Source organism: Anopheles coluzzii, chromosome 3 (genome assembly GCF_943734685.1).
Source record: "Anopheles coluzzii chromosome 3, AcolN3, whole genome shotgun sequence".
NCBI classification, from domain to species: Eukaryota; Metazoa; Arthropoda; class Insecta; order Diptera; family Culicidae; genus Anopheles; species Anopheles coluzzii.
This window is the reverse complement of record NC_064671.1, coordinates 52,485,635-52,498,002: the sequence shown is the minus strand read 5'-3', so window position 1 is coordinate 52,498,002 and position 12,368 is coordinate 52,485,635. Positions and strand designations below refer to the sequence as shown.

General features: G+C 38.2%; 2 protein-coding genes across 4 annotated transcripts in view; one reads left to right on the top strand and one right to left on the bottom strand.

The window, feature by feature from the left end:
- Window positions 1-4,535: 4,535 nt before the first annotated feature.
- Window positions 4,536-7,267, bottom strand: LOC120957439 (ER degradation-enhancing alpha-mannosidase-like protein 2). Its single transcript, XM_049610060.1, has 2 exons — window positions 6,966-7,267; window positions 4,536-6,891 (listed from the first exon to the last, which is right to left on the bottom strand). The coding sequence occupies exons 1-2, from the start codon at window positions 7,133-7,135 to the stop codon at window positions 4,644-4,646; spliced, it is 2,418 nt and encodes an 805-aa protein (XP_049466017.1). The 5' UTR covers window positions 7,136-7,267; the 3' UTR covers window positions 4,536-4,643.
- A 2,277-nt stretch (window positions 7,268-9,544) lies between these two features.
- The window catches only part of LOC120955073 (protein Malvolio), a 76,960-nt gene continuing 74,136 nt past the window's right edge, over window positions 9,545-12,368 (top strand). For 2 of the 3 annotated variants that reach the window (XR_007452696.1, XM_049610068.1), the window contains exon 1: window positions 9,545-10,064. Coding sequence is in view for 1 of the 3 variants with exons in the window: in XM_049610068.1 (XP_049466025.1) it covers window positions 9,867-10,064 (198 nt within the window). In the remaining 2 variants the exon portion in view is untranslated. The remainder of the gene's footprint in view (window positions 10,065-12,368) is intronic. The other variant, XM_049610070.1, reaches the window with a different exon arrangement.

Below are 12,368 nucleotides of genomic sequence, written 5' to 3'. Positions count from 1 at the left end.
TTATTTTACAGCACTACATCACTCCGAAAGGTTTTCGTTTCATTAGCACGAGATTAACAGAATGGCGAATGACAGATAGAATACCGAGCCTCGGCTAATCCAAATAGTAAAGCTGAAATCTCGGTTATTTTGACGGATGAACTCGTTGTCAGCTGTGTTAACGTATGTGCTTGGCATGTTGTGTTGCCGAGTTTCGGTTCAAATTTTTATTTAACTGATATTTCAGTTTTAAATGGTACTGATTTTCGGCTACTGGGTTTTTTCAACTGACATATCAGCTAGAATCGAAAGAGCCGACGGATTTCGGCAGTTTTTTTAACCGAGGTCGTGAAATATTTTTAAGTGTGTATGTACCATCTTACGAGAAACTACGGTTCCTGGATTGATTTTGATAACATTTTGATAAAAATAAAAAAGTGTGTTTTTTGTTGCGTCACGACTGCAGTGCGGGTAAGTTCGACACCATGATGGGGTAAAATCGACACCTTGGGGGTAATTTCGACACATTGGTTTTAGCGTTCAAAACAGCAAACTCTGATGGGCTGTAGTTTTCATTGAAGTTCAACAAAGTATTTCGTACCAATTTTACGAAAAATTAACACAAAACAGTATTGAAATATACGAAAAAATGAAGATACAAGCAAGAACAAAAATTTCATTTCAAATAGCATCGGACCAGACTCCATATAGTAGAAGCTGCGGCGATAGCATCTGGTTTACGGAATAATTGGTTAAGATTCCTTTAAAAAAATAACCTGGCCATCTTCCAGTAATCTTTTTCTTTTTTTATAAAATCGAAGGGTGTTCAATTTTATTTTTCTCAGCCAACTCGAAAAACAAAAGGTGAACATCGGTCAATGTGATTCCAAACCAGCGACTATTTTTTTCTTCAGTTAAGCCTACCCGTCCTAAAGTAAGCCTAAAATACGGTCAAAGCCATAACAATATTAACAAATGACGCCACAATTCCTGAAATTGAAATAACGCCACAATACCTTAAGTCCCAGAAGTAAAAACTTACATCGGCTGTCAATCAGCACCACCATGTGTTTATTTTGTTGTTTTTTGACAATTGACAGGTTTCTGATCAGTGAAATGTGACTCAAATATTCGAAACAGTTGACATAAATAATATGTATAAGTTTTTTGTCTTCAAAAAGTTCTATAAATACAAAAACGGCAAGGTGTCGAACTTACCCGCAGTGTCGAACCAACCCCGACTTCCCCTAATGGATTATTATCCGTGGATATCGATTAACCGGCAACCGTTCGGTTCCGAGCTGCCCGTATAATCGACGTTCTACTGTAAATCAAGGTGGATTTAAAAATATCAGGTGGTGGACTCAAGCAAGGTGTGTTAATTAAGGAGGTGAATTGTTAGCGCGTTTTCCGGGCGCCATCATTGAGTATTGTTATGTCAAATCGCATACAATTTTCTATACCCCCCTCCAGCCCTCCCCGATTTTAATACCGGAGCCCCCAGTATTGTTATGTCAAGTCGTGAAATGTCAATTTGCTCTGAAGCACTTCACCAAGGTGTATGGATATTAGGAGGTGAAGTGCTTCAGAGCAAATTGACATTTCACGACTTGACATAACAATACTGGGGGCTCCGGTATTAAAATCGGGGAGGGCTGGAGGGGGGTATAGAAAATTGTATGCGATTTGACATAACAATACTCAATGATGGCGCCCGGAAAACGCGCTAACAATTCACCTCCTTAATTAACACACCTTGCACTTCACCTCCTAATATCCATACACCTTGGACTCTAGTGCATTTTGACAATTTGTCACTTGACGTAAGGTCCCCAGGATTCAAACTTTGTTTACATTTATTAAATTTGTTCATATAATTTATCTACCCCATTTTTTCGATTAAATATTCTTTAAAAATATATTTTGGACTTTGCGAGTTCTTATTTAACATTAAAACGTACATTAAAGTGTGTTATTTTGTGTCATTCCGTGAATTTATTCCATATTTCCTTGTGTATTCGACATTTTTGAATATAAAAACTAAGATATCTTTTTTTTTAATTTTCACATTAATTCCTCATTATCTACAATGCGGCTACAATGCGGACAATTTACGTGAGATAAGAACTCTTACTCACATGATTTTAAATTTCGTGCATAAAATAATCAAATCTTTTGTTAATATATCTCATTTTTTTCGATAAAATCAATAGACACACAAAAATGCACGTAATAACAAAGAAATCTGTTTTTATTGCCTTGCTTTGTGTGCAAGGCCATTATCCACTACCTGATATTTTTAATCCACCTTGCTGTAAATAAATACAGGTTTCCCCCGAGATACGACTGTATTTGGGACCGAAAAAATGTCCCAAAGCAAGGCGTAAGTCGAAGAAGTCGTATGTCGAATATATATGAATTTAAAGATTATAACCGAAGTTGAAGTGTTGGAATTTATGATATCGTGTATTTTATTTGAAATAACGTTCGATAATGTAATAGTAATATTTAAAAAACCGTATACAATATAGATATTCAAGATAGGGTAGTTGTGGAATCTTTGGAAATGTATGTATAACGGTTATCAGCCCAGATATTCAAAAAAATACATCAATTTCTTGTCAATGACAACTTTTAACACTAGAACCGCCGGACTTTTCAACCTTACTAAAACCGCCATATGGGACAATTTTGTCCCATTCGTTATGTGTACATATTTAGACATGTTTATTATTTCCTAAGGGTTTCATGTGGTAAAATAATTAATAAACTCCAGGTATAATAAATCTTTATAAGACGACGAACCAGTGCTACTAATAAAATTGTGCTAGAGTGTACGGTAGAATGCTTTTATGGACTAGCCGATTGAATATAGCGAAAACATAAGCACGTAGTAAGCAAAAGTAAAAGCACGTATGTAGTTAAATACTTTCGCGCACTTTTATTGTTCTATTCGTATTGACATGCCTTGTCACAAAATGCGTACACGCCAGTGCTGCCAGACTTGCAGAAGCACACCCCTCACTCGTTGACAGCAGGGATGCCAACCATCACAATTAAATTTGCTTATGGGACAAAAATGTCCCATATGGCGGTTCTAGGATAAAAATGATTTTTTTAAAGAACCATATGGAATATAATTATTTTTATTAGTGCATTCGAAAGATCGTTCAAAATAAATAAAAGTCAGAAAATTTCAATGGTTTGTCACGACGGCAAGCGGAATAACACACCTTTTTCGAGTGCAATGGGACAAAAAAGTCCCATCGGCGGTTCTAGTGTTAACTGTCAAAATCAAAATCGTCGTATCTGCGAATCGTCGTAACTCGAGGGGGTCGTATCTCGGGGGACGCCTGTAAATCCTGAGGACCTGGCGTCAAGTGACGTGTTGTCAGAATGCTCTAGATTCCAGCACCTGATATTTTTAATCCACTGAGTATTTTCCTCCGTCTAATAAGGCCTTTACAGGGTTTTCCAATTGAGTTTAGACTAGCCGCATACTTTTTTTGAATAGTCGCAATAGATTCTTGACTAGCATCCTCTATTTTTGATTACGAGCAATGGATTATTGACTAGGAGCAATTGATTTCAGCAGGTCCCTGCATGACAGCCTAAGAGCGTCGCGTTTATAGCACCCGGTGTGACAGATCGGCTTGAATAATAATCTGTGGATAAAATCTAATTTCATCCGCTCATTAGTTTAAAGCGTTTGTTTTACTGCTATATATCATCCACAAAATAAGATATATTTTATCTGATAGGTTTTTGGTGCTATTGTTTTGATTTTATGAATGCACAATACAACACAAAAGCACTTAACGGCTGAATTGAAATATGCAGTAGTGAACCCACAGGCATAACCTAACCAAAAGCTAGATTAAGCAAGTTTTTCAGAGTGACCATTTATAGTTCTATCGATTTTCGATCAAATATCGGTTTACAATTGAGCACACTAAAACTCAGTTTTTCTAACCAAAAATCAAATATTTTTCTAAGTATTGATCGTTTAACCATAAAATTGGAGTTTAATAAAATTTATGAGTGAATAAAATGTTGTTTTTACTGAAAATTACCGAATTTGCTTTAGATTTCCTACCGATAACCTCTAAAAACAATCTGGTCACTCCGCGCCAGCAACCGGTCTGCTGAAATCAATTGCTCCTAGTCAATAATCCATTGCTCGTAATCAAAAATAGAGGATGCTAGTCAAGAATCTATTGCGACTATTCAAAAAAAGTATGCGGCTAGTCTAAACTCAATTGGAAAACCCTGTATATGCGGATTCGAAGATACGCCATTTTTTAAATTTGATAATTCCTTGGGCAAATTGTATTGATTTGACACATCAATTGTAAAATGCCAAATAATTTTTCTTTTGATTGAATGTAAAAAATCATTTCAAAAGGATTAAATTGGTTAAATTCAGTCAGAAACACATAAAAATATTAATTAGGTGGCTAAGACCCCCTCTCTACTTGTAAATTATACGAAAATTAGTGATATTTTGGCTGGAAATCACAAGATTCGACTTACGCGTAAATTCGAGATACGCGGTATTTTGCGGCCGTTTTCGGTCCCCGTTAACAGTTTTCTCGGGGACCTCCCGTATTACTTTATTTTTATTCCCGTATTATATCTTATCTTCGCAGGGTGTGCAATACCCTTCAATAGAATTCTCCGATGAGAGTGAGCCTTTGTAGAAAGGGTTGTGATCGACACGTGAGCAATCCGTTAAGTATTTTCTCTTTGTTATAAGATGGTGAAGACATCCCCGAAATGTTAAAATTTGCACTTTCATCATTCAATAAGCGATTATTCACTACTTGTTGATAGAAATTTTCAAGGTCGAATACAGATCGCTTTTGGGCAAGGTTGGCAGTGGTATGAAACATGCTTTGTACAAGTTTAAGCATCGTTGCCATCGGTGTGTCCTCCTCGTTTCCATTCTTGTCTTTAGTTGAAGCGGAGTATCCTGTGGTACTATAAGATTGTACTGTTACAGGTGTAAATTCTTCCTCCGATTTTTTCATCAACAATATTTCCGACACTTTTTTTGTACTGCTGCTCTTCGCTTTATTCGAAGAGGCAGCGTTCGTTGTAGCTTTATCCACAGGCAAAAGCGAAAAAGCGGTTGCATGATTGATTTCGTCTTTGAATGACTGTGAAAATTGTTCTTTGATTGACTTCATATGATTCGTTTTTGATATAGATTCGCTTGAGTACATATTTTTTGTTTTAATTCCTCTCGAAACGCTCTCAGTTTCCTCTATTTCTCGATTTATCGTGTTGATAGGTAATTTTGTGGTAGCCATCTTTTCTCCGCCTTTTAATTCAATCTTAACATCAGTCATTTTAGGTGGCTCTTTAGGTTCTGTAATCATCCATTCATTTTTTTTATCTTGTCTATTCTTTGTGTTGGACAAGTATTGTTGACCTTTTGCAAAAAGCAGTTTACCTCTACGTTCTTTTTTATTCATTTGATTTTCGACAAGCGCGTTAGCAAAAATATTGATATGTCTTGCTTCACAACAGCGAAGGGCAGTAGGATCCATTGGATGGGCTTCCGTGTTGAAAATGTATCCCCCGGCACCTACCACACATTTGTGTTCCTTTGTGACGCCATCGTTCAATATTGTTTTTACGACATTACCAATGCTTCCATCATTATGCAAAACATTATTCGGATCGAATAGTAGGTAAAGATATTTTGTGGTTTCTGCTAAAAAGAACGATTCCATTCGATCCTCCTGTTGATGGGTCAGAACGTTCCGTATAGTCGCATAGCCGCAAGGCGTCTTCGCACTATGCTCTATACTTTCCAGTATATTTTCACCTACCTGTAGTAAAAATGGATCGCTTGTTGCGCGATAAAGATACATAACAGATTCGATTAACTCTGGTCGCAAAGGATAATTTTCCCGATTTGCACCTGCTTCTCCTGTAGGAATATTGTAAAACTCTGGAAGAAACCCATACTGCCGCCACACAGTTTGGTAGTTGTGTAGTACCTTTAGGGCTTCCTTAGTATTGCCATACAAAGTCAATAAGCCTGGCCAGTATGCCTCTAGCGATTGAAACACAGGTAAGGTGAGCTGACCTTTGCTCATACTCACCCAAACATACCAATCCTCTCGTTTAAGGTAACGATCAATCGATGCCTTACTTTCGAAAAAAGTCGCCATCAAAGCAGGGTTTTCCAATAAAATTGAGCCCTTGACCAAATATTCGAAATAAGAGTCCACTCCAGCTCCAATACCTGCATCCTGTGCTATCCACCGACCTGTTTGTACATCGATATGATTTCCGTATAGTCCTATCGGTGATCGGTGTTTGTACAATGCAGACAAAGCATTCATAGCCACGTCTTCATAGACAGGATTCCCCGTAAGTCTGCTGAGGGTTCCAAATTCCAGTATAAATGTTCCGATGCCGGCTGTGCATGTAACGGTTGTTTCTCCATACGGTACACCGTGTCGTAGATTTACTGTCCCATACGGCATACCAGTAGCGGTATCAAATGCAGGAAGCAAACGTTGTGCAACTTCCTCAGCGATGTCTAGGAGAGGTCCTTGGCAAGGCCATCCAGGTTCTACGAGCCCCATTGATTTTAAATCGGCGTGATTAGAAAGCAGGTGGGCAGAAAGCAGACCCCCAATAATACGAATATTGGTCTCGAATACCGAAACGTTAATATCTGCATCAAATGATCGACCTTGCAGCATCTGTACCACGCGTCCAAATTCTGTGTAATTACCCATGACTGCTAATGTATCCAGAGCATCGATCAATGTCAATGAATAACTACCCCAAGTGTCGATACCATCGCATGATAATGGACGCAATTCGTCGTACGGGGCAGCGTATTGTAGATAGCCGTCGTAGGCATGCTGAAACATTTGGCGAACTTTTTCTCTGAAAAAGGATACAATGATTTCGAGTGTTTTCTTCCAGTTAATTATCCACTTTTTAAAACAAGAAAATCTTACCGCATGCGGTACATATCCGACGATGAAAACTTTCGTAATCCATGTGCTTCGGAGACTAATCGGAAAATTAACCCAGTTGTACAACACCACACCAAAACCACCAGTGCCCGCGGAGGACGCTTAGAACAAATTATTTTTCGAGTATTTTTTTTTTCTTCTGGTAGTTGCATTTCATTCAATAACGAGGAAGAACCAATTTACAAGAAACTATAAATAATGTAAAAAATCGTGATCAACCAATGTACAAATATACCTATTTGTTTACATTAATCAGGGCCCTTTGACAGCCTGGTTATACCGACGTCACAGGAGGCGTAAACTCAAAAAGCGAAAGGCCACGTGAGTTAGCGCGTGGCCACGGAGCTGAAAAAATGTTGAAAAAATTTTCAACTTTGTCAAAATTGCTTGTCAACTGCAAAAAAGAGCTTTTCTCTTGGCCGCACCAAAAACATACACAAGAGCGAAAAAAAGCTCCAACATCTGAATATCATCGATATTTTGTTTAAGAAGCACTAACTAGGTACATACATCAATTAGAATCATGCATTATTGCATTATTATCATAACAATGGGTCACAACTGCGCCAAATAGCTGTTTGTTTACGCTTTTTCACGAACGTCAAATTTTGTCAACTTTTGTCAATCTTTTTTCCTGGCTGCTCCAGGTCACAAAATTTTGACAAAAGCTCAAAAAAGTGACAAAAGCTCACATTTTGAAAAATTTGTCAGCATTTTGTCACTAAGCGAAAGGCCACGGGAGTGACAAAATGCTGACAAATTTTTCAAAATGTGAGTTTTTGTCACTTTTTTGAGCTTTTGTCAAAATTTTGTGACCTGGAGCAGCCAGGAAAAAAGTTGACAAAAGTTGACAAAAGTTGACGTTAGTGAAAAAGCGTAAACAAACAGCTATTTGGCGCAGTTGTGACCCATTGTTATGATAATAATGCAATAATGCATGATTCTAATTGATGTATGTACCTAGTTAGTGCTTCTTAAACAAAATATCGATGATATTCAGATGTTGGAGCTTTTTTCGCTCTTGTGTATGTTTTTGGTGCGGCCAAGAGAAAAGCTCTTTTTTGCAGTTGACAAGCAATTTTGACAAAGTTGAAATTTTTTTCAACATTTTTTCAGCTCCGTGGCAATGCGCTATAAAAGTTTACGTTTGATACGGACGTCACACGAAGCGTAAACTTTGGCGTAAGGCCCGTGGAAACGCTCATCGGATGCGATTTTATCGGACGAGATTTGTATGGGATTTGACAGATAACGTCGGACGTGCGATTTCGTCGTCCGACGTTATCTGTCAAATCCCATACAAAAATTTGACAGGCCGTCCGATAAAATCGCATGCGAAAAAGCGTTGCCACCGCCCTAAACTGGATTTGAGCCATACAACCCTGAAATCTTTTATTTATTTATTTACAGTGGAGCGCCGTTTATCCGGGCTTCTCGGGACTTGGCTTCGCCCGGATAAGCGAATAACACGGATAATGAGTCAAATCATATAAATTATCACCAATTCCTGGTTATTTTTTGGAAATTTTTCTTATTTTTTGATAAAATAACCCAGTTTTTATTAACTTCATGTTTTTCGAAAGAAAATTTGCCATGAATTAAAGTGTTTTTTGTTATGACAATGTGCTCTTATTACCGCTTTTTCAAATATCCTCCTCATAACCCAATGTCACTTTTGTATTGAACTGTCATTTCTCAACAGCACGGATAAACGGAAAGCCGGATAAAAGGTACCCGTATAAACGGCGCTCCACTGTATTTATTTATTTGAATCAGACAGGAAGTTTACGCTCTCCCATACAAATCAAGCGTAAACTTTTTGAGTTTACGCCTCGTGTGACGTCCGTATGACTTGTATGACAGAGCGTAAATTTTCTGTCAAAATATTAAAGGGTTGCAAGGTGTTTTACTGTCCAAATAGACATACAGCGTCAGGCCCGGGTCTATGCTCCATCGGATGCGATTTTATCGGAAGGCCTGTCAAAATTTTATACGAGATTTGACAGATAACGTCGGACGTGCGATTTCGTCGTACGACGGAATCAATTTTTTTTGATTTCGTCGGACGCCGCATCCGATTTTATCTGTCAAACTAAATGTATAGTGTTTTGTAGGAACAATCTCAACTTAATTTTTCATAATCGTTATATTATTAAAATCATCCAAATAATCGCAATATGATACGAAAAAGCGTTTGACAGCACGTGCGATAAAATCGCATGCGATGGAGCACAGACACGTGCCTCAACGTCGCGCGCGACAAAAAGTAGCTCAATTTTACAAACAGAGCTACTCGTCTCGCGTGACATTTTTGCTTCACCCGAAACAATCGAATTATCTACTTTGTTTACAAGCCAGATTAATGCCAAACGCAAAAAAATAGATTTGAACACATTTTAACTTATTTTTGTGTGTTTTGAAATAAAAAACAAGTTGTTTGCCTTAGTCAAATGAGCTACTTTGATATACACGGAATGAAATTTTGAGCAATTTTTCATCGCTTGTGACGTTGCCGCTCTATGTCTATTTGAACGGTTAAGAGCGTATGTCGGGGAATACCTGTATATGTGTCCGCCGATCAGCTGTCGTTGGTATTTTGTTTGTTATTAAGTGTTGATAAGTTCAGCGTGTGATTTTTGTTTTTTTAGTTCGTAGAATATTTCCATTGCTTTGAAAAATGATATAATCGTAAGGCATCAACAAGTGCACGAAAATTAGCAACTTAACACGGTATTTAAGTTCGTCGGCAAATGTTATGCCAAATTATAACACTGTGGTGTTTTTCTTAATTGCCGTCGTTGCGTGACTGGTATTTTGCTGATATCAGGGTAGTATAGATAAGGGTAGGATTTATGTGGTTTGCTGTAGTAGTTGTTTAAAATAATGAGCCTCAACGAGCCCTCTTCGTTTGAATCTGCACGAAATGCTGAAGCAGTGAATAAATCAGCAAGCCAAACATCCTCGGCAACTACAACTCCGAATTCAAGCAACAGTTTAATAGAACCATCAGAAGATTCTTCCTTGAACAACGCCTCAAGTTTATTTTACGGAGGAGAGTGTGTCACACTTACAACTGAAACGGTAAGCAGTATGCGTATCGAAATTTAATGTCATAATTTATTATCGTTATGTATCCTCAATTTTAACAATAATAAAATGTTTGGCAAGAAACAATAATAAATAAACTAACATTTTAGAGTGCGTCCGGAACCCATGCGGAAATTTTAGGATGATAACTCACATGCTTTCATAGATTCACAAGCAGTAATAAATGTATGTTTGTTTCTTTTATTTGCCAATTCGCTCTGCAAGCCGAAGGAATTATTTATTCTTCTTCGTCTCTTAAGGGGGTTGTATCGGGGTTCGGCTTCAGAGTCTAGCTTCCTGGGCACTCTAAAACTAGTCCGCAAATGGTGTTGTCGATAAAAGAAGAAACCGCCTATCTTGAATTTCTGCGTAAGTCAAACACACTTAAAATACCGACCGCGGTTAACACGTTCAGCAGGCTGCCAGGCCCCAGAGCTTGCCACGGAACTTCCTCGTATGTCGGTGACAGGCCCTGGGACGTGCTTTTGATCATTTGCTAGGGAAACACAAACATTGTGCACAACTGTACTCTACCCACCCACGGTTGAAAAAAAAAACTCATCCTGCACACAACTGTATTGATGAACAGAGTAGTTTTGAAATTATAGCGAAAAAACTCAATTTTTCTACATATATTTCTGGTTCTAAGTCTTCTGGTTGCGTTCAAGATGCCGGCGGAACGGAAAGTGTGTGAAAATCAGCGCCGGGGTGAACGTGTTCAGGGCAGTGGCAACGCTTTTTCGCATGCGATCCAAGTGCCACAAATCTACTAAACGACCACTAAACGGGTTCTAAACGGCTCAAGCTCTCAACCTAAACGGAATATAGAAAGACTTCGTTTAGCCGACGGCAAACGACTCATGCATTCTAAAAATAGCAAAAAGCTGGTGGCGCCATCTGTTTGTGGGATATCCAACCAGTGCACAATGGGCAGTTTAGAACAAATTTCGGCATAAAATTATTTTTGCAGAAATTGTTAGTTTTTATGATATTCAATGTCAAGTTTTATGATATTAAATAACCTTAAATTAAATTATTATTTTATATGTAGTTCGCATCCATACCACCAGGTGGCGCTACATAAAATAGTGTTTTAATGGTACTTTGAATAGTTTTATTAATTTTGAATGTGTTTTTCTTTTATTTGTTGTTTGTAAAGTATAAACTATTTTAAAATATACTGTAATGTTCCTGTAATGTGATCGAACGTACGCGGGGGCCGTCGAGTTCTATGTTTGCGAGAAGTCAGTTTTTACTGACATGAGACGAGGTGGAGCGAACTGTTCAAAGCGGACTGGTTGTCTGCGTACAAACGGCGCCCACGGGCCTGCCTACGCCCGAATGAATACAGAGCCGATTGCATACGATTCTATCTTTACCACTAACATGAGAGGGACAGCCCAACCAACCAAACCGAGCTCTTTCGAAGCAAATCCTTCGTGATGAGCGAGAAAGCATGTCACGCATCTCACGTGTTGCCATGCGAACAGCTGCGCGTGTAGATGTGTGAGTGCGCGGAGAAAATTGATCGATGACGAATGGAGGAAGGGGAGGAGCTTCACTCTGTCGAAGCATCTGAAGTGGGACCGAACGCTCTCTACACATTTTGCGAAGAATCAGTTTAACTCAAACGCTTGGCAAAGAGGATATACTACTTTGAGGCACTAAATATTTCAGGCAATGGAGTCGTGGTCTATTAGTATTAGTATAAATTATTTCCCTTGCCCCATTTATGAATTAATTTAAAGGAATAAACATTAATCTGAGTAAACTTTCAAAAATCACTTTTAGCGAAAAACTTTTTCCAAATGTGTTTTGAAATTCTGAATCGATCTTGTAAAGACCGTTTTTTCGTACAATGCGTACTTTTAAGATATTTGAAAAGTACGGTTCATAGGGTGCGCGGATGATATACTAGCAATGCTATTACAATGAAATGCTATTCCGCTCTATCAAATTTCCAGCTAAGCGATTTTGTCTGTTTACGTTAGAACCGCTCCATTATTATTGCACCTTTTACGTCCTATTACGCGCGAATTAGCAAATAGTTAAAGTGTTAGGCCCGCTTGTGTTGAACAGTAGATCCACCAAGTACCATGTTTCAACTCTCTGATTAAATGTCACGTAATAAATAAATCTAATATTTCTCCTTCCAATTACAATTAAACACATAATCACTGCACATAAGGTAGGAAGATAGATCAGAGGAAGAGGAGGATATATAAAGGATCAGAGGAGGAGGAGGAGGGCTATAATAAATACGTACGTAAATAAATAGGGGACAAGGCGAGCGTGTGA

Coding starts and splice junctions, on each gene's coding strand:
- LOC120957439 (XM_049610060.1), bottom strand. CDS start 7,135: ATGCAACTACCAGAAGAAAAAAAAAATACTCGAAAAATAATTTGTTCT. Junction 6,892..6,965: donor TCGGATATGTACCGCATGCG/GTAAGATTTTCT, acceptor ATCCTTTTTCAG/AGAAAAAGTTCGCCAAATGT.